Below are 25,133 nucleotides of genomic sequence, written 5' to 3' on the forward strand. Positions count from 1 at the left end.
GTCCCGTTTTCGAGTTTTTTTGGTAGAAGCTATTGACAGTCTGATCGATTAACCATATTAGGAGTTGTGCTATTTGCATAAAAAATTTGCATACATTAATATGTAGAACACGCCAGGTCCAATTGCCACCGCTGGATCTAGGTCATTTCCCGCCTTTTGTCATTCAGATTTAGTGACCCGAGTTCTCACATAAATTACGAGGTCAAAATAAAGTGGGCGGTGTTTTCTTACTCATGTTTTCAGTTCACAAGACTCTAACGTAGTTTCGTGTAAAATTCTACCAAAATTCACCGATGCTTTTTAGAACAAGGAAAAATTGTTTTGGCGGACTTCGAATAAACTATGTCCTGCACGTCCCCCTTCCTTTGGCGCGAATTTGCCTGTCGTCAGAATGTTTTCAAATTTTCGTCGATTGTCTAGTGCAGTCTGCCGTTTGCTGTACAGCAAGTTATCACGTATCGACACATCTCTGTAGTGTGAAATATGCTACGAGCTGCCTCACAATTTTGCAAACGGGGAAATGATGGTTGTTTTACCAGGAAAGGATGTTGCAACCCCTTGCATTCTGCTTGGGGGAGTAATGACACAGCCCCCATCGCATCAGAATCAAAATCCCCAAGAGGACATGATCTATTTTCGTTGCGATGGGGACAAGAGGTGCGGTATGCAGAGAATGCATTACAAAGGGACCCACGAAACCTGAGTTTCAGCGTCACGATCTACACGCAGGAAAGGTAAGCTTTAACAACTCTTTTACGCGATGAAAGCGATATTTTTTACTCGAATATGTAAATGTACGAATGACAGCTGATCGCATTTATCGACCTATAAGCAAACTTTGGTAATTTTTTATTGTCGTCCGTGAACTGATTTCATAACGACTTTTTTCAAGAAAATAATTATTCTGAATACGAATATGATATGAAAGTATGTCACGAAAGTTTGCTTGAAAAACCATTTACAATACTGCGATTTTTCCCTGAAAACTTTATAAATCAAATTTAGTGTCCGTCACTACATTCTGACAACAGATATAACAATGACATTTTATGAGACCTGCATTGTAGAACACTTTAATGTTTACAATGGCTTTTGTTTTTTTCGTTTTGTCTATAAATTCTTCACTTTACCATGTTACAGCATTTTAATTATTTAAAAATGAACAAACAGAACATATATCGGAATAATTTAGCTTCAAAAAGTGAATTCTTTAACTTTGGTTACAACCTGATTGTGTGAACATGAATATTGCATCATGTTGTGATGTCAATGTGAAGTTTCAGAGCCACAGAATAGAAATGCTGCAGTTGCTCAACAATAACAGTAACGCTTTCTCTCTCTCTGTAGATATCAACAGAAAGTGGGTTACCGCGTGACCACTCTTCATCAGATATGGTAAGTCAACATTATGTCCTCCTGCTGGTATATTCTGATATTTTTTTCCTCTACACATAAAGATAAGAGTCAGTAATGAGTCATATCTCCTCTTGATCAACTTTCAGACATTTTTTTTTTGTTTTTTATTACACATGAAGCTTAATGATTTCTTTGCTTGAAATTTGTCCATGTTGATATTTTCATTTTATCGTCCTTACATAATAAATGCATACTTCTACTTTCAATATTATACTTACAATTATGATTAGGAATTAAAAGTTTGTTTGGTGGAATTGACTTTGATGACAATTTAATCGAACAAAAAGATATAATGATTGTACTAATACAATTAATCATTTTTAGATATATTTGCGCAGTAAGAAAAATTGCCATAGAAGAAAAGTTTTTCTTCTTAGATTCACTTCTGTATTGCAGTCTGCAAACCTAGAGTAAATTTACAAATTGCCTTTTTATTTTACTATGATTTGATGATTAACTTTTCACTTACCATAGTAATACTCTAAAAAGAGTTAGATTCTGCATGGTAAAGACAATGGTATATCCATTTTTGTGTAATGTGATCACTTAAAATTACACTCTTTTTATTTATAGTATGTAGCAGAAGGTGATGCAGGTGGGATGCAGAAACTGCCAATAAATGCAAAGACTGAAAAAGTATGTATGATCAGTTAGTTTACAGTTGACGTTTTTGTTATGAACCATTTTCTGTTTCTGCTGGGCTGAATATGACTATTTCTAAGAAATCAGTCGGGAGACGAAATTGTCTAATACTATATATGACTACTTTATTACGAAATGAATAATAGATTGTGGCGATATAGCAGTGAAACATAACACTTGGGAGAGAGACTGTGTATAGAGTCCATGGATGTGAAGTGCCTATGTTGATGGAACCAATGTCTCTGATTAGGGGAGGGCGAGGTTTCCCATAGAAAAAGCACTTTTCACTTTTGGCGGGGAAAAGTATCTACTAGTCAAAAGAAGGGCACATGATGGATTAGACATAATATCGTGGCAGATAAAATCTCAGGTTGGTCCGTAAAATAATCAGTCGTAGTAAATGGTGCATCAGAGCTAAAATCTTTTAAGAAGTGTAGTTTGATTACCTAGAGTAAGACACTATGTTAATAATGACATAAGGATGTGTTTCCTAACATTTGCAATTAATTTTGATGTGTACAAATTGCAGATGGCTATGTATTGTCTCTAATAATTTCAATTTTTAATATTAAAACTGTCTCTTTATTTTCATTTTATTTACAGAATGTGAAATGTCTTAGATGTAGTGAACTGGAAGAAGAAGTCAGGCGTTTGAGGAAAGCTCTGTCAGATCTGTACAAGACCCAAGAATCACGAATAGAAGCTGTAAAAGAGATAGCAAGAAGAGAAAATAAGGCCATATATGAGCATGCACATCTCCTTAGTAGGAACCAAGATAGGTATTCTGTTCAAAATCTGAGTGATATTGATCTTGGAGACCTTTTGTCTGAACGGAATCCTGTTTTGGTTTCTTTTCTCAAGGAGATCTGCATGCCTAGTACAGGTTTACTAGAGGGAAAACAGTACCTAGCCCATGCCATTGATCTGATTTATGCTGCTCGCCACCCCAGGTTTGTAAGTGGTTTTATGGCTGCCATACAAGTTGTTCTGTATTCTATAACCGGAAGTCGTCTTGCTGTTGACTTAATTGGTCATGTTTCAGCAGGGCCGTGTTATGACACGGTAAATAATATTCTTTTTAAGGGGGACTTTAAGTTTAAAGATGCACCAGAGGGATTAATTGAGTTCAGTTTTGATAACGAACAGCGCATTGCGAAGAATTATATAAATAGAAATGGAAATAATGTTACCTTAGATATTTTTACAAATATTATTGTTTCACAGTTAGATAAGGGTTCCACAATCCAATATCAACCACAGTTGAAACCAAGTCAGTGGCTGCCAGTCTCAGCCGCTGATATTATCACCAAGGAAGAAAGTGAGTGTGACAAGTTTAGTGTCATTGCTGATGAGGCTCTGTCTTCCTATTTAAGTTCTTTATTTTTGTATGATGCAGTCTCTTATGATCAAACAAAACAGACAGATGACATAGACGTACACATTGACAAACGACAACAGACAGAAAATACAGTTATCTGCCCAAAATGCCTATTCAAACACCACACAGAAGGTAAGTCAAAAATTCTTAAATGTAGATCTTGTGGTGTTTGGATGGGCAAGTATAGGAAGGCTGCCCAGAAAAGGAACACCAGTACCTACATAACACCAGTAAAGAGAAACAGGAGGAAGCAGTCTCTGGTGTTCCATGAGTGCACAGGCGAGGTCATCACCAAGCACTCAGGTGAGCAATCTGTGAAAATTGTCAAATCAACAAACGGGGCCCCTGACAAAGCTGAAATTTATGTAATTCATCCCAAATTTGTAAATCCAAACACAGTAGAATCAGTCAAAGAAGTTCTAAATCATATCGCCAAAGTAGGTAATATTAGGTCCCATGAAAATTTGGCCGGGGAAAGAAAACAGAGGGAATGGTTGATAATCAGGTGCGACGGGTTACCCTACATAATTATTAGGATAATACTTTCAGAAGATGTGAATGGGGAATTTTCATGGGTTGTTTTGAGAACTGGGGTCTTACATGAGGAGATTAATGCCGTCAAATCATTTGTTAGTATGTATTGGGACGTGATTTACAGGGACTTTGCCATTTCACAGGGTTACTCTTCAGACAAATCTCTTGAATTTGTGAAGAAGTGTTCTGACCATCACATTTCGTTTGACCTTCTTTGCAAATTTCGAGATTGTCTGTGGGGTGAATTGCTACATGAATTTCGTGTGAGTAACCCCACTGTTGATGTCTCTACCAGTTGTTTTCTTGGCTGGTTGAGTGCAGCTGCAGTGAGTGACCCTCACATGAATTTCATGTACAACATTCTGTTACAACATTTACATGAGGATATTTCTCTTTCGCCAGGGTACAAGGAACAACGATGCTGACACACTGCGAGCCGGACGACATCTTATCCGCACCTTGTGGCATGGTCGAAATCATCCCATTTATCAAATGGTTGAAGCTTATGATGAAATCGACCGTGCCAGATATCCAGCAGCTCTGCTGCAGGAATTAGAGCAGTTTGAGGCCATATCACGATCAGGCAGGCCCGACACTCATCAAGGTGCGGATGCGATCCTGGAGGAGTACAATAAAAACATCAAGGCCTGGGCTACTCCAGTGCCTGATTCAGGTAAGTGGCTCACAGTGTGCAGTAGGCATGATGACCTGGTCAGCCTGAGAAAGCCTTCTCAGTAATTGGCCTTGCAAACCCCGAGCCATTGGAATGTAGTCGTCCTGGCTACTCCGATGACTTGGTGAGTTTAAGGCTGCTGGAAAACTGAGAAAGACATCTATGTCAAGTATCAGGCTGGCCGTACTCCAGTTAACATCTATGGAGTTGCCCTGGACGAAGAAATCGGCAATTTCAACAACAATGCTGAAAAAAGACGACATGAGATTTTATCCATCATATGTCAGGGTAAGTATCCTGGAACATCAAAAAAAGAAATCATATTTGTAACATCATCAGAAAGGGAGGAATCAGAAAAAGATGAACGGAAAACAAATCGTAAACTGAAAGAGGAATGTGAACACATTATTGAACATCTACCAATAAATGATAAACATAGTTTAAAACAAGATTTAAAGGTTGCAATGACAAAAAAACAACTGCTTGATCTGCTTCATCATCGTTGCGAGTGTTACAGACCACGATTGTAGATATTTTTGAGTTTGAGAGGGATCAATAAGAAAAAAATATCCTTAAGTAATTATGTCCTACAAATATAGTTTTTGTCACAAAAAAAATCCTGTTTGAAATTTTTTCAAAATACAAAATTGGCAGATGATTATACTTCCTCTTTGGGACAGTGGAGTGGTCTGTATGTATTGTTTATGTTTATTTTGCTAAGTGCTAATGCCATCTATCTCTGCTCAAGTACTTAGTTCACTTTGTTTACTTAACATGATATTTAGTCATTTATAAGTAATCATTCCCTACAAATATGTTTAATAGAACAATGTAATGATTTGTGTGAAAAAAACTCTGAAATCGTTTTAAACTTCAAAATTGGCAGATGATTATACGTCCTCTTTAGAGCAGTGTGGTGGCCTGTAGGTATGCTAAATGCTGATGCTATAGATCTCTTCTCAGATACTTGTTTATATCATGATATTTATTCATTAATATGAAACTGAGACCATAGGATAAAAATCTCACCCGATCATGGTAATTTTACGTTGCTCAATGTTAAAGAAATGTGCTGTGGATTAAATAGATATGTATCCTGTGATATGTGTAATCGTTTTGACAATAGCATGACCGACAGAAACCTTGTTGTGATCAAGTTACTGCATTAATCTATGTTTTTTTATTTATTTATTATTTTACTGAATTGTAGCTCATATTATTTTTTTATTTTCACAACTTTTTTCCTCAATTTTGTGGGTAATCCTCTGGTTTGCTATATTTAACTCTCCCTTTGCGTTGTGTATATCTTTGTATTTTCATCATGCAATAATTTATCTCATCAGCATTTGGGAGTAATTTTTAATCCAACGTTTAAAATACTTTGTCATGTCATGAGAAGTTATTACTGAGAAACTATTGTATTGAATGATCATTTTAAACAATATTTTGTTACAGAATGTTAGCTTGCCTACTTATTTCTCTTTGTGGTGATAAATTTGGTTTCAAAGATGGTTGATTTGTTTTGTGAGTTTAAGTTCATCTCTTTTATTTGCATTTTTCATTTTTTGACAATTACTTTTAGTGTATTTTCATTTTTGACAATTCTTTAACTCCAATCAATACAAAAGTTTTTATCTGACATGCTCTATTGCCTTTTTGGCTTTATCTTGAACGAAAAAATATACAATGTGTGTATTCCACTTTTTGAATTACAACAACCTTTGTTTATTTTTTGCATTTATGTAGGTGAAACACAACCAGAAACTTGAAGGTTCAAAGATCTAACTTTCTTTTCGCAATGCACATCTAGTGTTTAAAACCTTACATTATGATCAGTTAACATTGCTATCACTGCTTCTAGTCTTGATTTTTGACTAGTGAGTTGATGTACAAAATAAGAACTGAGACATCATGGCTGAAATACCATTGTCTCAAAGATTGAAATGATTCCCACCCCCAACCCACACATACCCATCCCCCCCCCCCCCCCCCCACCCCCGCAAAAAGGAAAACAAAAAATATTGACTTCACCATAAGATTCCATTTGAATAGCTAGAGCTTGGGTATGTCCATCACCGTTTTTGTACAACCTTTGCCTGAACTCATGGTGCATCATGACTAATTTCCCTCATCTTCAAGTATTGGTTCTAAATGATAAATTTGCCGTACATTACCTTCAAGTGTATTTATTTGAGTCTCAGTTGAGTAGAGAAGATGGTGAATGTGAAATGATTTTTTGAGCTTTACTGTAAATCAGAGTCTTTATGAAGATAGGATTTGCAGTCAAACTCACCAAATCATTCCATGCTCACTATTTGATTCCTGGGCTTGTTAGAGATCATATGGCAGCATGAAGGTATAAATAAAGATGGTGAATGTGAAATGATTTTTGCTTTACTGTAAATCAGAGTCTTTATGAAGATAGGATTTGCAGTCAAACTCACCAAATCATTCCATGCTCACTATTTGATTCCTGGGCTTGTTACAGATCATATGGCAGCATGAAGTATAAATAAAGATGGTGAATGTGAAATGATTTTTTGAGCTTTACTGTAAATCAGAGTCTTTATGAAGATAGGATTTGCAGTCATACTCACCAAATCATTCCATGCTCACTATTTGATTCCTGGGCTTGTTACAGATCGTATGGCAACATGAAGGTATAAATAAAGATGGTGAATGTGAAATGATTTTTTGAGCTTTACTGTAAATCAGAGTCTTTATGAAGATAGGATTTGCAGTCAAACTCACCAAATCATTCCATGCTCACTATTTGATTCTTGGGCTTGTTACAGATCATATGGCAGCATGAAGGTATAAATAAAGATGGTGAATGTGAAATGATTTTTTGAGCTTTACTGTAAATCAGAGTCTTTATGAAGATAGGATTTGCAGTCAAACTCACCAAATCATTCCATGCTCACTATTTGATTCTTGGGCTTGTTACAGATCATATGGCAGCATGATGTAAAAAATTAAGAAACTTAAGAGCTTTTGATGTGTATAAGCAGTTCACAATTTACATTATCATTTATAATGTAATTGACTTCAACTCAAAATGTATTTTAACTTGTAATTTATATTAATTGACACTATCTATAGCTTTATCCAAAGATATTCTTAATCCTCTCAACAATCAAGGTTTAACCGAACATCAGTGAGATGTTCTTTACATATTTTTGTGTGAAAGAATAGTTTAAAGATTTCTAAAATATTTCCTCAAGACAGATATTTGCAAAAGAGCTGACAAGCTTTTTATTAGTTGTGTGGTTTTGTCACTTTAGACGATAACTTTTGGTGTTAGTTTTCATTTTATTATGTATAAGATTTTTCTTGGTGTGTTCATATTTATAAATGCTTTTTATTATTTGTGGTATTTCTGCAAATTATAAAGTGCAACGAAGAAAATAAAGTTACATGTTTTGTGTAATTTTAAAATATTGTTTGTGATATTATTTTTCTTTACCACATAGTTTTATGGTGCATGAACTTCTGTTATATTTTAAGCATCTATTGACACAGAGTAAAGATTCATTAGTTTGTGTCTGTCATGCATTATGGAATATACGGAAAAGAAAAAACCTGATTACGGATAAAACTACTGCAGAAAATTTAGACTTAGATTGATAAGGCAATATTTATATCAATGTTTAGTTATATATCCGATGTGTGCCTATCTCACAACAAAATACATAAGACAAATACTTTTATGACATCAAATTGAATCCAGTAATCTTAATCAAGGTAAGTAAATCAATGGTCAAGGAATTGATGAAAAACACAAACAAATAAAAAACCTTGAAAACCATTGACAAAATCAATTGTGAAAAGGTGTTCAGAATGGGTAAGGACCAGTCAGTTTCTTCAGCCGGGGGGAGGGGGAGGGGGGAGACTGTAAAGCCCAGTCATTTGTGGGTGCTCTGTACCTCCGCCCGGGGGCAGAGGTACGGAGCGCCTGCACATGACTGAGTTTTACAGTCTGGGGGCCCGGGGGTGATTGTTTTTTGCTGACGTCAAAAACTGGCTGACCTGGTGACCCCCCCACCCATTACAAATTTTGAACACAGTGTGAACCCCTTATTCCAAATCCCCCCATTCAATAACGGTAGATCAATAACAGGAATATAAATTGAATGAAATTTTAAAATATTGTAAGATAGGAATTTCAAAGTGGTAATTTAAATCTTTGAATACAGTAATTTGAATGAGCTGTGAATGTATTTCACACTTTCTATGCATAACCAGATGTACTGAACTGTTGTACAGAGATGGATGTCAACCATTAACATCATGATTTGTCATGGTTTTCATATGAACTACAGATTTCATAATGGTGCACTTTTACTCAGCAAACATCAAGATTTTTCTGACATACATCTCTGGTTTATTAAATATGGCGCTGAAAGGGCACGCTGAAAAATATGAAATTTCCTGATATCTCTGATATACATGCTTGATATAGTAAAGTCATGAGCTGGAAGAGCATGCTGAAAAATGTCTCATACATTAAAGTAATGCGCTCAGATGCACTGAAAAATATTGAACATACAGATATCTCTGACATATGCATGTATGATATATTTAACTCAGGCGTGATGAAAAATACGTATGATTATTAATAGTACGTTCCCAACTAGAAATGTCCCGCGAAAAATGGAACTGAATGATGAAATTTGTGGCAGACACAATGCATTTTAGGCAAGTATTAACCTGGATCAAAATTCAAAAACACATTGCACCCCCACCCTTATTGGCCTTTTTAATAAAATGATGACCCCCCCCCTGTCACCAAAGGCAAAACCAGGGTGAGCCCCCCCCCCTTGAATCCACCAAACCCAGGCCAAAGAAACTGACCAGTCCCTAAGTGTGTCCTGCTAGCATGGTATATACACACCAATTAAGATGAACTCAAGTGACAAAGTAATTTTAAGGTGCTTTACTGTCGTGAGTCAAAACTAGAAATGCTGTCTTTCGTCATCTGAGTAACAGATTTGTCATATTTGGATGTAAGATCCCCTATAATTTTTAAGCGAAAACATACTTGTCTCGCTAGCTTTAAGACTAAAAAGCTGTGTCTCACTGAGTCTTCATATGAATCACAAGCTATACAGTATTTCATGAATTGTGAAATGTATTCACCATTAGCTGGACCTGATGGAATATCTCTGATCATGTTAGGAAAGTTAATGATTTCAAAATAAAATTCGTCCCCTTTGTCAGACAGCTTACAACATTATTTTACAATTATTGTACAATATTTTCAATCAACTTTAATTAAAAACACAGATCCAAGTATGACACTATGCAGACACTTTCTGTTGTTTGTTAATAATTTATCTGGATAGATGTGATGGAGATAACTACAAATACCAGGATTGTTCAAACTAATCAGATCATCAATAAAACATTTTGCAACTCTTTTAAACCTGGACCTATCATATGAATACAAGAGTCTGCAAGAAGTGGTGTACAATTTATCACACAGGAATGCATATAGATTGCATGAATGTCATATCAGGTAAATTGAGATATAATAATATGTTGTCAACTACTAAGTGTTAAATCTAAATTTAATACCCTGTGTCAATTAATAGTCAATCTATTGCATCTGGCATCACTGTTGTTATTAAAATAGCCTTAGCTGTGATTGATGAAAATGTATTCATACCTAAGACTACAATTCTTGTGGAAGAATTATGACAAACTCGTTAAAGCTTGTATGGGATTGTGATATAAAATATATGTATTGACCCTGGTATTGACCTACTACTAGTAGTGATTTGCAGACTTCAAGTATACCAGATCCATCTGACTTTGAGGACTTCTAAAAAACTCTACACGCCATCATTATTAGCTTGTTTAGGGTTGGATGTGAAAAGTGAGCATCTTTTTGAACATCTTCATATTTTGATCAGTGAAAATCTGAAATCAGCACAAACATCCTTTAAAAACATACACATCTTCGACCAAGCTAAAATGTTCATCAACCACGGGATAAAGCTACTGACCTTTTCGTACATGACTTCTTGACAGTGACACCAGCTTGTTTGCAAAGGAGTCTCTAAAGCTTTTGGTAACTCTCATATTCAGTAAATATCAACAAATATACGCCGAAACAGTACAAAATGTCAGCATTTTATGTCTCGAATAGATCCGTTACTTATGGGAACTCGACAGGCCATGTGATCACCGCAAAGTGTCATGGGTGCCGGTACAGTGCATGAAGCGCCGGCCGTTGTCAGTTCCAAAGTTTTTATACAACTGATTTCGTTTATACTTGCCATGTTAGATCTCAACGATTTTTCTAACGTCACTAAAACATGCGTGTGTTTAGTATTTATTTATCAATAACATAGACAGTGGCTGACTCGGGCATCGCTTGTACTATGTACTACATTCAGACTGTAAACAGTGTACCCCCTCAGTTAGAGATGGACGTAACCTCAACACGTAATGCACAAAAATAGGTCATATGACGTAACGGGATATCTCTTTTTGGAATATATGCTGGCCCTCAAAAGGGCCGTTTTGTTTTGATGGCGAAGTCAGTACACTAATGTGTACAACTGACCCTAAAGCCCTGGTTCTCTAGGGTCTCTCGGGCTCGACCGACATCTCCCGTCCGTCTTCACTATGAATCCTACGTTACAACGCTGGACGACGCCGTAATGTCGGGAATGGAAAAAGCCACGTCCCTTCGGTTTCAAATAGTATACGCCATTTGAAGCGAGCCTTGCATCGATTACTCTCGCGAGCAATCGTGCGGCGTCTCGCTTCAAATGACCAACTATTTGGCCTGGGGGACATGACTCTGTTCTGCTAGTGACAATTGCGACTGCCTTCGCATCATAGGCGTTGTCAGACTCCCTTTTAAGGTTGTAAACTCCACCGACAGTAAGATTGCCTCGATAATGCACCATCCCTACAGCCAGGACACCGTAGATAATAATTTTCGGCATTTCTCAGCTCCACTCACAGATTTCACTACAGAGATGTGTCGATGCGTGATGACTTGCTGTACAGCAAACGGCAGACTGCAGACGATCGACGAAAATTTGAAAACATTCTGACGACAGGCAAATTCGCGCCAAAGGAAGGGGGACGTGTAGGACATAGTTTATTCGAAGTCCGCCAAAACAATTTTTCCTTGTTCTAAAAAGCATCGGTGAATTTTGGTAGAATTTTACACGAAACTACGTTAGAGTCTTGTGAACTGAAAACATGAGTAAGAAAACACCGCCCACTTTATTTTGACCTCGTAATTTATGTGAGAACTCGGGTCACTAAATCTGAATGACAAAAGGCGGGAAATGACCTAGATCCAGCGGTGGCAATTGGATCTGGCGTGTTCTACATATTAATGCATGCAAATTTTTATGCAAATAGCACAACTCCTAATATGGTTAATCGATCAGACTGATGTAGGGCACTAAGAGCGGCGGTCACAAATTGTCGTCTGATACCGCGTCAGTGATACTGTCAACATACTGCCGTCAGGTCAAGTAGCTGAAATTTTGACAAAAGTCCTGATTTAGCATTGAATTTTGAATGTGGGGGAGAATAATGATTTTGAAAATATTCTTTCCATTGTTCGCTACGATTGCATATAGTTTTAACGAAAACTGCGCAGTTATTTCTAGAAAAAAAAGTACATTTAATGAACGTAAGAAGTGAACAAGTTTTCGGACAGACAATATTTAGCATAATTGTGTAAACGTAGTAAGTGACTTACTGCGTAAAACCTTGACAGGTAAATAATTCCATACGATGAAATATACTCGCCATTTTTATTAAATAATGCCTGTGCGATTCTAATACAAACAAAATATGCAATGGAAACAATTATAAGTAATACTCGCTGAACAAACTTAGCGAAGTTAGCCACACCGTACGATACAAGGTGCCGAAAGCAACACACAGAGAGACAGCCCGTGTCCGATATCTAAGCGCTATACACGTCGAAATATAGTTGAGTCGTCCATGGATTAACTAATTATCATAAAATATTCTTATATACAGTTTTCTAAACACATCGAAATTAATAATCGGTGGTTTGAAGTTTCAAATTATCAATACTTAGCTCCTAATCACATTCCAAACACGACGTCCGATTTCTGGGATTGCAGTCCGATTATTACGCCTTCAACATGGGGTCAAAACTTTGGCAACTTTGACCCCGAAATACCACTCCCGTCATATCAACTGAGTTTGAGGATAACCACAATAAAGTTTCGAAAGGTATGGTAATAAGATTTCGTATTGCTGGTCATTTATGAAACGACTTTGGGCGAAATTCACTACCCTGTCCGAAAAATGTCACACTGAGTGTACCATATTTCCACCGTAGACTTACCTGGATCATAGGGAGGAGCAGACGCTTGTGTCATGGGTTGATGTAGGCCCCGGGGATGCCGTTGGATAGATTTCGGCTTGTAAGTATTGGTGCACACGATCGAAGAAACTGCAGTGCGCAGCAAGATCAGAGCCGGGGATTTACAAGTTTCTTCTTTGCAGTGATTTGAACCGCCGATATTATATTCTTGTTGATCATGAGTACATTAAACGTATGACACTATTACACAATCACACAAGACAATTCCAATACTGGAAGATATGAATCATGTTTTATGACAACATGACCGGGCGCTGCGCGGGCTTCTTCACGGCATCGGCGCTGCGTGCCTTTGTACATACGATAAGCTCACAGTGCGTTGCTGGGCCTGGCCGAGCTTGTTACTAAGTTACAAACAGCGAAAGTAAACTCATAGTGAATTTAGGGGGCGCCCTTTACATGCTGATTACATAAAATTCGATAGAAAATATTGTTTCATCAAAGCTTTCGGTGAAAAAAAAATAATCGCAATCATACCAATCCATAATACAATGACATTAGGTCAGAATTCGTAAGACAATAGTTGTAAACATAGACAAAAAACAGCACAGAACAGACAGTAAATAGACGGTACACAAACAAAGTCACATTCATGAAATAAAGATATATGGACCTCTGGCCAGAAGACCAAGAAGTGATGTCAGGTGTTTCGAAAATAGTAAGCGCATCCTGCCCCACATGTGGCACCCGCCATATATCAATCTGTAAGTCAGATAGGTAGTGGTAACTAAGGCCCAATGTCACCGATGCCATCAGCGATCATTTGTCGAAGAGAGATATTGTATTTATCTACCAGAAAGGTTGAGATTAGCTTTTGAAGCAGGTAGCATTGAACTCTGGTGAATTACACAACGGGGAATCACGCATAAACCTTATATATATTGCTGTGATCGTTAATGTTTTGACTGTTGATTAATTTACCTTGAAATTTTGTTTTCCCTTGACTTGTTTGTAGTCCATGCCTTGGAGCCAGTCTAAATATTGGCATAGTTTAGTAATTATAACTGATGATGTTCTGTTACATTATATCTTTCTGCAAGATGTCATTCAAAGTGGGGAGAAGGTGACTCGGGGACAGATATTCGGGCCTTCAAATGTTATCAATTCTATTCTTATCTACCACTTGTTGAGAGCTCAAGCTTTTGGAGTGAGAAAAATTTTCAGAGTCTTATTTTTCAAAAATTTGATTTTTCTCCATACAGTTAACACAGGGATGGTTGCCATATTGAATGTCAAATATCGGGGAATCTTTGGTAATATGTCTCTCTAGTACCAAAATTTGCATGGTGACACCCAATTTTTATTCCTCATTTGATAAGAGAATGGTTGAAAGTTTCACTAAGAAAGTTTGAGCAAAGCGAATACTACCTCAATATCACTGCTAAAATGGTCCAGAATAACATATGCAAGCATTATCAAGTTTCTTGAGTACAGTGGTTTACACAAACAATAATAAGACTCACCCACCCTCTGAAATTTTTCATGGTCAGTATGTAAATGACTCAAATCCAAGATTCTGCCTCCCATGGTGTTTTGAGCAGGCTACAGCCCTGAATTCTGAGCCTTATTATCTCAACTGTTGTGAATCAACTCATCCAATGGATCCTACAGGAAACTTGAAGTTTGAAAACAATCATCATAGGCTTCCTTAGGGAAAGCTTGAGAAAAAGTTTAAATCTTTCAGTTTAGAGGTGCACACCACCCCACCTTTTCTCTTAATCATATGACAGTTAAAATATTTGTGAGAGGTTCTTTAAAATATTCATCAAACAAAAATCATATATATCCAACCTAATTTGATTAAATTCATCACCTCTGAGTGGACTCAGAGAGAGAGAGAGAGAGAGACTTCTAAAGAGGCCAAAAAATTATCCTCACACAGTTATACCATGAACAATAACCAAGAAGTTGAAAAGCATCACATATTTAATAAAGGTAAATTTCACATGGAATATTTTTTGCAAAGTGTCTTTCAGTATATTATTTATGTCTCCAGTCAACAGTGCTGTCTATTACAAATATAACAAGAAAGTAATCTTGCTTTTTTTGCCGTAACAAGTTCATAGTACAAAAAGTTTATATTCAAAGGCAAAATTGCAACCTTCAAAGAATTGTTTTCTGTGGGATACATGTTTTGTTTTTACAACCACACTGACAATTTTATAATGTATTAAAAAACACTGGGGATATTGAAACTTTTCAATGCCCTTTCCTCTATAGCAATTCTAGACTATTTTGCTAAAATCTTATCAAAACTATTCTTTATATCATTACAATTTATACCAGCAATTTCAGCCTATGTGGACTTGTGCTCATTATTGAACACATTATTGAAAGATACCACGGACAGTAACATCATAATTGTGGTCAAAGGACAGGTGCACACATGTACTGAAATTTCACACAAAAATTATGTAAAACAAGTCATCTTTGATGACAGTCCCCACTTGTTAATTGGTACTTTGATTACACAGAAGGTCTTGCAGAGGATAGAGTCCTGTTAATTAATTGGGTGCTTGATTAAGAATGAGTTCCATGGCGGTGAAAATATAAAACCAATACTACTGCCAACCAAATTACAAAAAGGTCATTAAATAAGTCAAAAAATTCATCGAGACGATGTTGCCAAACATTTTTGCATTCTATTATAACACTGAAAGATTTTCACCTGTGCCACATTTCATACATGATACTGCTACAAGTGTCAATGAATTGTATTACAGCATTGTGAGATCAACATCTGTACCAAGTTTCATCAAATTTGATGAAGTATTTCTGGACATATCACTCTAATTAGGAAAGTTCATTAAATATGTAACTTAAGATTTAAATAACATGACACTGCTAATTGTCTTTATTCAAAGTTAAAGCAATGTGAACTCAACATATGTACCAAGTTTCATGAAATTTGATTAACCATTTCTTGACATATCAGCCTAATTACGAAAATTCATTAAATATGCAAATCAGCAGTTAATTGACATGATACTACTACATATCTATGCACACCATTTAACTACCAAAAGATGAAAGGTTGTGCCAAGTTTCATCAAATTTAATGCAGCATTTCTAGACATTCCACACTAATTCTGAAAGTTCATCAAATATGCAAATTAGCAATTAATTGACATGATACTGCTTAATATCCTTCGTACAGTCTTACAGTACTGAGAGAACAACATCGGTACCACGTTTCATAAAATTTGATGTGGTATTTCTGGAGTGGCCCACTAATTAGAAAGTTCATTACATATGCAAATTAGCAATTATTTCACATTCACTGCTGAGTGTTTTTGTACATTATTATGAGGCTGTGTGGTAAAAATCTGTACCAAGTTTCATCAAATTTGCTGGGGTATTTCTGATCGGATCACAGAACGAATCGACGTGCACATGTATGACATAGGAATTAATCCTTGTACCAAATTCGAATGAAATCGCTCCAGGCATCTCTAAGATATCTGCCTGAACGGACGTACGCACACACACACCGATGCACGAACATGACCAAACCTTTAAGTCCCCCTGGATGGTGTCTGTGGGGACTAAAAGGCAATGTCACGACATTAATTCCAATTGTACATTCCAAACATTTCAGAGTAGCCCGGTATCAATGACGATCTCACATATCCAATTTGTTCTTACATTTCATCTGATATTGTCAAGAAATGTTTATATTTGTAGTGATTATTCACAGCAAGTCCATGGAGCCACTGACAAGTTTTGTAGAGACAGTGTCTCCATCCCCTGTTTAGTATGCTCTTCCGATGTTGTTTTTCTTCTGTTGGTTAATAGTCACTCACATGATAACATTCCTCCACTTTGTCAAGATCAAGATAAATACTGGTACAAAAAGTACTATTATACAACTGTTATGCTATTCACTATATTTAGTAATATAACTTAATATTTAAAGTATCAAAATTAAAAAAACCCTGAGTATACTGTGCACTATAGGATAACACAACCACAGCAGCATTTCTGAGGATAAGCTTTCATGTCCAACTCAAAACACACCACAGCAATATTTCTTGGCATACTTCGGGACATGAACTTTTCTCTCTTGTCCATAAACCCAAAACCTGCTTCCTGAAGTCTGCCACGTCCAATGAACCTCAGAAATAGGTACAGCCCTTACTGTGTGTCTCTGTAAATAGAAATACACATTGTGTTGAAATTTTAAAAAATCTTTGGCAGAAGATACACTCTGCAATGAAATGTAAGAAATAATTGAATATGGTATTTTCTTCAGCTAAGATTCCCAGTTCATGGAAGATTGGCCTAATAGTACCTATACATAAATCTGATTCCAAAGTAGATCCATTAAACTACAGAGAAATTGCCATATCCACTTGTGTGGGAAAGTAATTTACCAGAATCTTATATTCCAGATTAATTGACCATTTTAATAGAAATAATATCTGACAAAAAAATTGATGAATGGACAGTGGTGTATTGTAAAACTGGAACTACATGTATAGTGAGGACAGACAACACAGTGCTAAGGGAATGGGCTTGTGCACTCCCAATTGGTGACAAACATGATGTGCAATGGCCTACCACCGAAAATACAAGTCAGGTATCAGCCGGAAAGCACCACATTAAAGTCCCACCTTAATAAATACAAACACCAGAGAAAGCTTAAGTTATCACCCGGGATAGCCAAGACCGTTACTTGCATTAATGTACAAGTTGGAAGAGCATGGATGCACACTGAGACCAAATGTCTTTGAATGATTGATAAAAAGTGCGTAAAAGTCGTCCACAAGGTCATCTACTCTGTCTTTTCTCAAGAAACACATCTCTGAGTCATGACAGCATGAAGTCACACGTCACATACAACTTTGATTTTGACCTTACGAAAGTATCATGTATTAAGCAATACATTTGTTTTCCCATTTGCCAACGTCATCATTCAAATAATAAATGATGTAAGATAAGAACTCCATGCGTTCTGTGCACACAATGTGTGCATACCAGGCATCGAAACAGGAAGGTAGGCAGCAAAGCCCAGTAAAGTGCACTTGGGATGTGCTCTGGGATGTTTAGAGTGCATCTGATTTTGGCAGGAACATATCAAGAAAAACACTTACATCCATGCATACATACATGCACAAAGAAAACATTAAAACACAAATAATTTTATGCACACAAGTGCAAACCAGCACATACATTCCATAAACACCAAAGCAATTACTGATCACCATAAAAGTTTCAGTCATGTCATAAACACTGCCAATTTAGTCACTCTCTCACTACTCCATGTAAACATCCAACTCAGTGTAGAATTACCTGTTTCAGTATTTTCTGCATGCTATCCTGGGTGGTAGTCTGGTGATTTGTCACGATATGTCTGGACATGTTGTTCAATTCCTCATCAGGATGTGATGTTATTGGATGGACCTGTCAAGCACAAAAATTAGTCTATTATACAAATTACAGCAACGCTACAGTAGAACTCACAGATACACATCTTGCAAACTTACAAACTGGACAGCATCAATATCCCATCTAGGCCTAGAAACATCCACCTGCACACTGCACTGTATATGTCCAAGTTACCTTGGTACAGGTACATTGTACCAAGGGGGACCTTTGCATGTTCAAAGAATACAGCATGTACTCTGTTCTTTGATAGAAAAAGTTGAATTATGAGGCAAATTTGGTCATTAACTGACAGATTTTAAAAGGCTTATTTCAATCAAAATAAATCTACCGACTGATAAGATAAAGCTATTATATAAGCCACTTGCCATTGAAACACTTGTTAAGAAGCATGATGTGCCAGAAGATCATTCATTAGAAAAAGAACCACGAGACAAACAGGTGAAAAAGTGTACGGAACAAACAAGACAGCAGTTGTGGTACGGCTATGTCACCGATAACTTCAACAAGAGAGCTTCTTGGAAAGAGAATAAGATTGAAAGTTTTAGAAAAAAGTTGTCACTACTTAAAGATGAAAAGCTGGCCATAGAACAGCAAAGGAACGAGTTGGAGAGACCAGTGAGAGAAGCGTAGCCGGTAGGCTCGAATACTTGCAGTACTTGCGGTATTTGCCAGCATCGAGGTCATCGTTTGATGGGCAACAAAAACAGTCAGGGGTGCCTTGTTGGCATAGCTTGCAAGGTTACATATATTGTGGGAGAAAGGAGAAACACGCCAATGACCACTTCGCACAGGTTAAGACATTGAAGGAAAAAGAATTATCAAAACTGAAACTGAGCTAAAAACTTTGGAAGACTTCAAAAGCAAATCTGTCTCTGCTTTTGCTATTGAGATTACACTGGTCTCCTCAAAGCCTTCCCTGTGAAGTACGAAGCCAAAACTTCAAAAGGAAAAATAGTTACAACATGACATTTCGACCAAGGTACTGCTTGTGACAATTATATCAACAGACTTCCAAAAGCGGTGGATTTGTATGAAGATGGCCAAGAGTTCGACAAACTGTTGTAGAACTTAAGTGGTAGATCATCTACGAAGACATATCTATCACATGATAAAACTTCGGAAGAATACCTACAGGATCTTTTGAAGGTAAGATAATTCGAATTTCAACAATTTGTCTATCAAATAAATACTGCAAATATGGGGTGTAGCCAAAGCCAGACACTCGCCATACTCCTAGGGCTACACAGCAAACAACTGCCAAAAGAGACATACTCAATGCTATGGCTCCAATGGTCACTTTGGCTACTTTTTGACAAACATTACAATTTTTATGAAGTCAAGTAAGTTTTAACAAGTATCTTTATACATAGCCTCTCCCACTTGATTGAAAGAGAGATGTTCAAGTTTCTTCAGGGAGGAAAGTCGACGTTGGAGGCGTAAAAAGGACAAGTGGAGTTGAACAACGTTGTAAACGGTAGTTACAGCCAGACCTTTTTTCTTGCTGGTTATTTCTGAATATATCTCCTCCAAGCCAAAGACAAACAATGTCATCTCAAATGTCCTGTCCTTGTCTCGGCCTCGAAATGGCCCCAGACACCATACCTAATTTGTTCAGTTAATATTGCACACGTTATTAGGACAATATTCATTTAGGTGATACCATTATTCATAGGGGGTATCCGTCTAAAGTGGGCGCATAATAGAGTTTTCTCAAGTAATTTACAAAGAAAAAAGACAGTCTAAATAAAAACATTGCAAGCATATCTGGGACATAGAAAATTTTGATTTCAGTTGGCAAAAATAAAAGTACAGGTGTTTAAAGTAGTATATGTGAACATAAAGTTTGTGCAAAATGTCCTGATTTTTTTCTAAACTATCATTTCACAGCCGGCATTTTTAGCTGACAGTCGGTTGTTTTTGCCAGCTGCCTGATCATCAATTGCAAAGAATGCTAAACTGACTCAGTTTTTGATAACAAACTGAGAGATGATCTGATGCACTTGGCAATACTGTGTCAGCTAATCACTTGGCTATGTATGGATATTCCTGGCAGTTTCCCTGAGTACGGTATATAGGGACTTCATTGTTCCGAGTTTTATTGCACCTTCTATAAAGGTGCGCAAATACTCACAATGACATAAAATAACTAGAAAATTCACTTGATGGGCAGAATCTTAAAAAATAGATCTTTCTTGCCTGGTTAAGGAAAAAAATATCCCTAACACTAAAACATAGTATCAATGACATATTGCTCACATTTGGTTCAATGTCACAGGCCAGACACTTAAGTATGCTTACCAATGGGAGCATGCATACCAAGTTCCAAAGCAATCAGACAAGCTATTTCAGAGAAAATGATTTTTTGACCAAAAAATGGAAAAAATTGCCCCCAGAATACAGATATGATAATTTGAAGACACTCAACTAAGGTTGCCTCTAGGTACATGCATACCAAGTTTCAAAGCAATGAGAAAAGTTAGTTCAGAGAAAATGATTTTTTGACCACAAATGCGAAAAATTGCCTGAAAAATATAAATATGAAAATTTCATCAAAATTTGAACAAATCTAACAGAGGTCAATCAAAGGATCATGCACACCAAGTTTCACTGCAATGGACAAGGGGTGTTAGAATTGCCCAAAAAATAAAACTTTGTCTTTGTACACTATTATGAGATTGTCTGCTAAAGATCTGTACCAAGTTTCATCAAATTTGCTGCAGTGTTTCAAGACATATCATCCTAATTACAAACAAGTCATTGACAATGACACAGTCCCCACTTGTACTTTAATTACAAGTCCTCTGAGAGGAAAAGTCCTCTTCATTAATTAGGTCTGTGATGAAAAATACAGCGATACAGATGGGGCTTAATGGTCAAAAATGAGTTCCATGGTGGTGAAAAAATGAAACCAATGTAAGCCGCCATACTAATTACAAAAGGTCATTAAAATGAATCAATTAGTACTTAATAAACAGGATGCTGCCAAACATTTTTGCATCCTATCCTAACACTGACAGATTATCACCGGTAAAGTTTGATGCAGTACAATTTGTTTAAACCTATCTGAGTTATGGCTAAGGACATGAAAAAATTGTAACAAAATGGCCGCCATGCGGCCATATTGGATCACATCGTGAAACAAATTGACGTGCATATGTATGATATTGGTCAATGTCCTTGTACCAACTTTGAATGAAATGTTTAGACCTGCCTGTCAGTTATGGCTAAGGACATGAAAAAATTGTAACAAAATGGCCGCCATGCAGCCATGCAATTGGATCACATCGTGAAACAAATTGACGTGTATATGCATTATATAGGTCAATGTCCTTGTGCAAACTTTTAATAAAATCGGTTGAGTCGTGCCTGAGTTATGGCTCCGTACATGAAAAAATTGTAACAAGATGGCCGCCATGCGGCCATATTGGATCGTATCACAAAACAAATCAATGTGGATATGCATGACATAGGTCAATGCCCTTGTACCAACTTTGGAAAAATCGGTTGAAACGTGCATGATTAATGGCTCCGTACATGAAAAAATCGAAACAAAATGGCTGCCTGGCGGCCATATCGGATCGTATCACAAAACAAATCAATGTTGATATGTATGACATATGAAGTAATCCTTGTACCAAGTTTGAATGAAATCGCTCAAGGCATCTCTGAGATATCTGCGTGAATGGACGGATGCACGCACGCACGCACACATGCACTGACGCACGGACAGACGCACGCATGGACATGACCAAACCTATAAGTCCCCCTGGACCGTGTCTGTGGGGACTAAAAATACAAACAATGGTACGGTGCTGCTCACATTTGATTGGAATTTGTACATACTAGTAGTATTGGTACTAGACTCTCGCCAGTTGCTTGTACTGCTTGGTCTCGCGTATTGGCCTAGCTTCCGGTATTTGCTGGTTCAAGCGACTGTTACGTCTCACGCAATCCCCCTTGCAATTACGTATTCATGAGGTATCGCATCATAGTTATGGGTAAGGTAATAATACCATATTTGGATAGTGGAAGGTCATCCTTCAGGTCATACATTCATGTGGAGTATAAGTTGAGGTTTCCAGTTTCTGCCTTGATCGTAAAAGACTAGAACTTACTGAATAGAATGAATCAATTTTCAAACTTTTAAAACTGATTTTTAGCATTGTATTTGTAGTCAAAACAATTGGGCTTTGGCTGTCCCTGGATTCCGTCTGAGTGTCGTCGGGCCGCGGACCGTCGACCATGCTAAGCCATACGGATAAAGTAAAGTGCTTTGAGCACAGGGAGACTGCCGTTGTTTGTAATGTCTTGTCGCGATCGTCGCGTTGCTCGTGTATTGCTCTTGCCCGTCATATACATGTATCGAGGGATACTGTGCCTGAAAACCTAACCCAACAAGTTTCTATGTCAGTAAAACAACTTTTTGATTCCATGATCCCCACTAGCTAGGCCCTTCCTTTACCAGTAATGCTGTGTTTTTATGTCAACAATCGTTGTCTGGGAAGCGCGTACAATCGAGGAATAGCCCTGCAGTTTAAGCCTACCCCTTTCCCATGTCACTCGTTGTGACGTCACCGTCGCCTTTTTCATACGGTTCTGTGAGGGCACATACATCTCGCGCCTTTGGCACTCGGCCTCACACCTTCCGCGCTCTAGCACCTACGTTGGATTGCTACGGCACTTTAAGAAAGTGAATCTGGTCAAAGAAGGCACGAGGGACTGTCAACAGTCTATATTGGTACCAAAGGTCAACGATGAATGTTGTTTCTATCTGTTCAGTGCAGCAAAATTCTATGTTGATATTATGACAATGATTTCTCCACAGTACAACCAGAAAAACAAGAATGACAACAGCAAATAAGGTCTGCAACATAGGTACTGGAGGTAAACTTTAGCAACATGCATATCAACTTCTGCAGCAATGGGACAAACAGATCCTACATACATTAGCAAATGTCAATAAAAAAATTCAGCCAGAGAAGGTGGGAGAGTGGGGAAATGTAAATCAGGTGATTTATTTACAACCTTGGGGATTTATAAAATGCTATCAGTGCTGTCATCCAAATGTGAACAGCACTTAAGTTAGTTACAGTTGGTGAAATGTCTTCCACTGTGGGGGTAATTATGACACGTGGAATTACCCTGGATTGAAATTTCTTATCAGTTCATGTGTGTCTTACATGGAAAAGTTGTAAACATTGGTCCAAAATGAAATCAAAGTGAGACTTGAGTTGACACCGTGGGTCATCAGTATGTATTAGGGAGATGGTGCAGTGGCAAAGAATGTGAAATTTTCAGAAGAGTACTTTCAGAATGTGCTTTGGAATACAATTCAGAATAACATTCAGACACTCACTATGTGAGATAATATTCTGTATATTCCAGAAGAGTACTTTCAGAATGTGCTTTGGAATTAACCAAACTTACTAAACTTTTACCATAGTTATGCTATAGGGTAACAAGTCATTGACAATGACATAGTCCCCACTTGTAATAGGAGTATTAGTCTTGATGGGGCAGGGAAATGAGGTCATTAAGAAGTATCACTGGAGTGTATATGTTCAGATCTATGGACACATAGGTCTATGTCATTGTTCCCAATTTGAAACAAGAGGCATGTCTAAGTTATGGTTCTAAATCGGGAAAAAAGATCAGACCTCTAGCTGTATTGGCCAGCCAAGAAATACATATGTGCATAATAAATGAGGTACAAGATGTGACATCTTAAGGTCTATTATCCTATCAAAATTGAAGCGTAAAGAACTTGTGGTTACTGAGTTATGCATATATGCATATTCAAGGTCAAAGGTCATCAAGGTCACGGGACATTTTGAAAATAAAACATTGTATTGCTAATTAATCCATATATGCCAAAATTCAGACCTCTAGCTCTATTGGCTTGCCCACAATTATATATGGGCATAATTAACAAGGTAAAGCATGTGTTGTCATAAGGTCTCCCATCCTACTAAATATAAAGGACATAGCACTTGTGGTTACTTATTTATTGACATAATCGTGTATTTTAGGTAAAAGGTTATCGAGGTCACATGACATTTTGTCAAAAAATTTCTATCCTATAGTCTATCCCTACATACTAAAAATCATATATTTACCTCTATTGGCTTGCTCAAAATTAGATATGCACATAATTAATGAGGTACAATATGTGGCATCATAAGGTGTCCCATCATACCATATATAAAGGGTGTAGCACTTGTGGTTCCTGAGTTATGGACAAATATGTATATTTGAGGTCAAAGGTCACCGAGGTCACGTGACATTTTGTCAAAAAAATTGTATTGCTAAGTTATCCCTATATACCAAAAATCAGACCTCTAGCTCTATTGGCTCGCGTAAAATTAGATATGTGCATAATTAATGAGGTTCAATATGTGGCGTCATAAGGTGTCCCATCATACCAAATATGAAGGGTGTAGCACTTGTGGTTACTGAGTTTTGGACAAATATGTATATTTGAGGTCAAAGGTCATTGAGGTCACTTGACATTTTTTCAAAATAATTGTATTGCTAAGTTATCTCTATATACCAAAAATCAGACCTCTAGCTCTATTGGCTCGCTCAAAATTAGATATGCACATACTTAATGAGGTACAATATGTGGCGTCATAAGGTGTCCCATCATATCAAATATGAAGAGTGTAGCACTTGTGGTTACTGAGTTATGCACAAATATGTATATTTGAGGT

General features: G+C 37.1%; 3 protein-coding genes across 4 annotated transcripts in view; 1 reads left to right on the plus strand and 2 right to left on the minus strand.

The window, feature by feature from the left end:
- LOC139135783 (protein SSUH2 homolog) overlaps window positions 1–13,191 on the minus strand; it is a 30,119-nt gene extending 16,928 nt beyond the window's left edge. Inside the window, exon 1 of one of the 2 annotated variants that reach the window (XM_070703481.1) lies at window positions 12,997–13,191. In XM_070703481.1, the coding sequence (XP_070559582.1) occupies window positions 12,997–13,030 (34 nt within the window). In that variant the 5' untranslated portion in view covers window positions 13,031–13,191. Of the gene's footprint in view, window positions 1–10,651; window positions 10,820–12,996 lie in introns of those variants that run through there. The other variant, XM_070703480.1, reaches the window with a different exon arrangement.
- On the plus strand, window positions 1,145–4,395 carry LOC139136005 (uncharacterized). The gene is made up of 3 exons (XM_070703825.1): window positions 1,145–1,395; window positions 1,990–2,052; window positions 2,662–4,395. Exons 1-3 carry the CDS (start codon window positions 1,393–1,395, stop codon window positions 4,393–4,395), a joined length of 1,800 nt encoding a protein of 599 aa, XP_070559926.1. The 5' UTR covers window positions 1,145–1,392.
- A 1,752-nt stretch (window positions 13,192–14,943) lies between the features above and the next one.
- LOC139135784 (protein SSUH2 homolog) overlaps window positions 14,944–25,133 on the minus strand; it is a 31,198-nt gene continuing 21,008 nt past the window's right edge. Inside the window, exons 10-11 of the mRNA XM_070703483.1 lie at window positions 18,328–18,438; window positions 14,944–17,182 (exon numbers count right to left, since the gene is read on the minus strand). Of these exons, the coding sequence (XP_070559584.1) occupies window positions 17,042–17,182; window positions 18,328–18,438 (252 nt within the window). The 3' untranslated portion in view covers window positions 14,944–17,041. The remainder of the gene's footprint in view (window positions 17,183–18,327; window positions 18,439–25,133) is intronic.

The sequence above is a fragment of the Ptychodera flava genome, chromosome 6, assembly GCF_041260155.1.
Source record: "Ptychodera flava strain L36383 chromosome 6, AS_Pfla_20210202, whole genome shotgun sequence".
NCBI lineage: Eukaryota > Metazoa > Hemichordata > Enteropneusta > Ptychoderidae > Ptychodera > Ptychodera flava.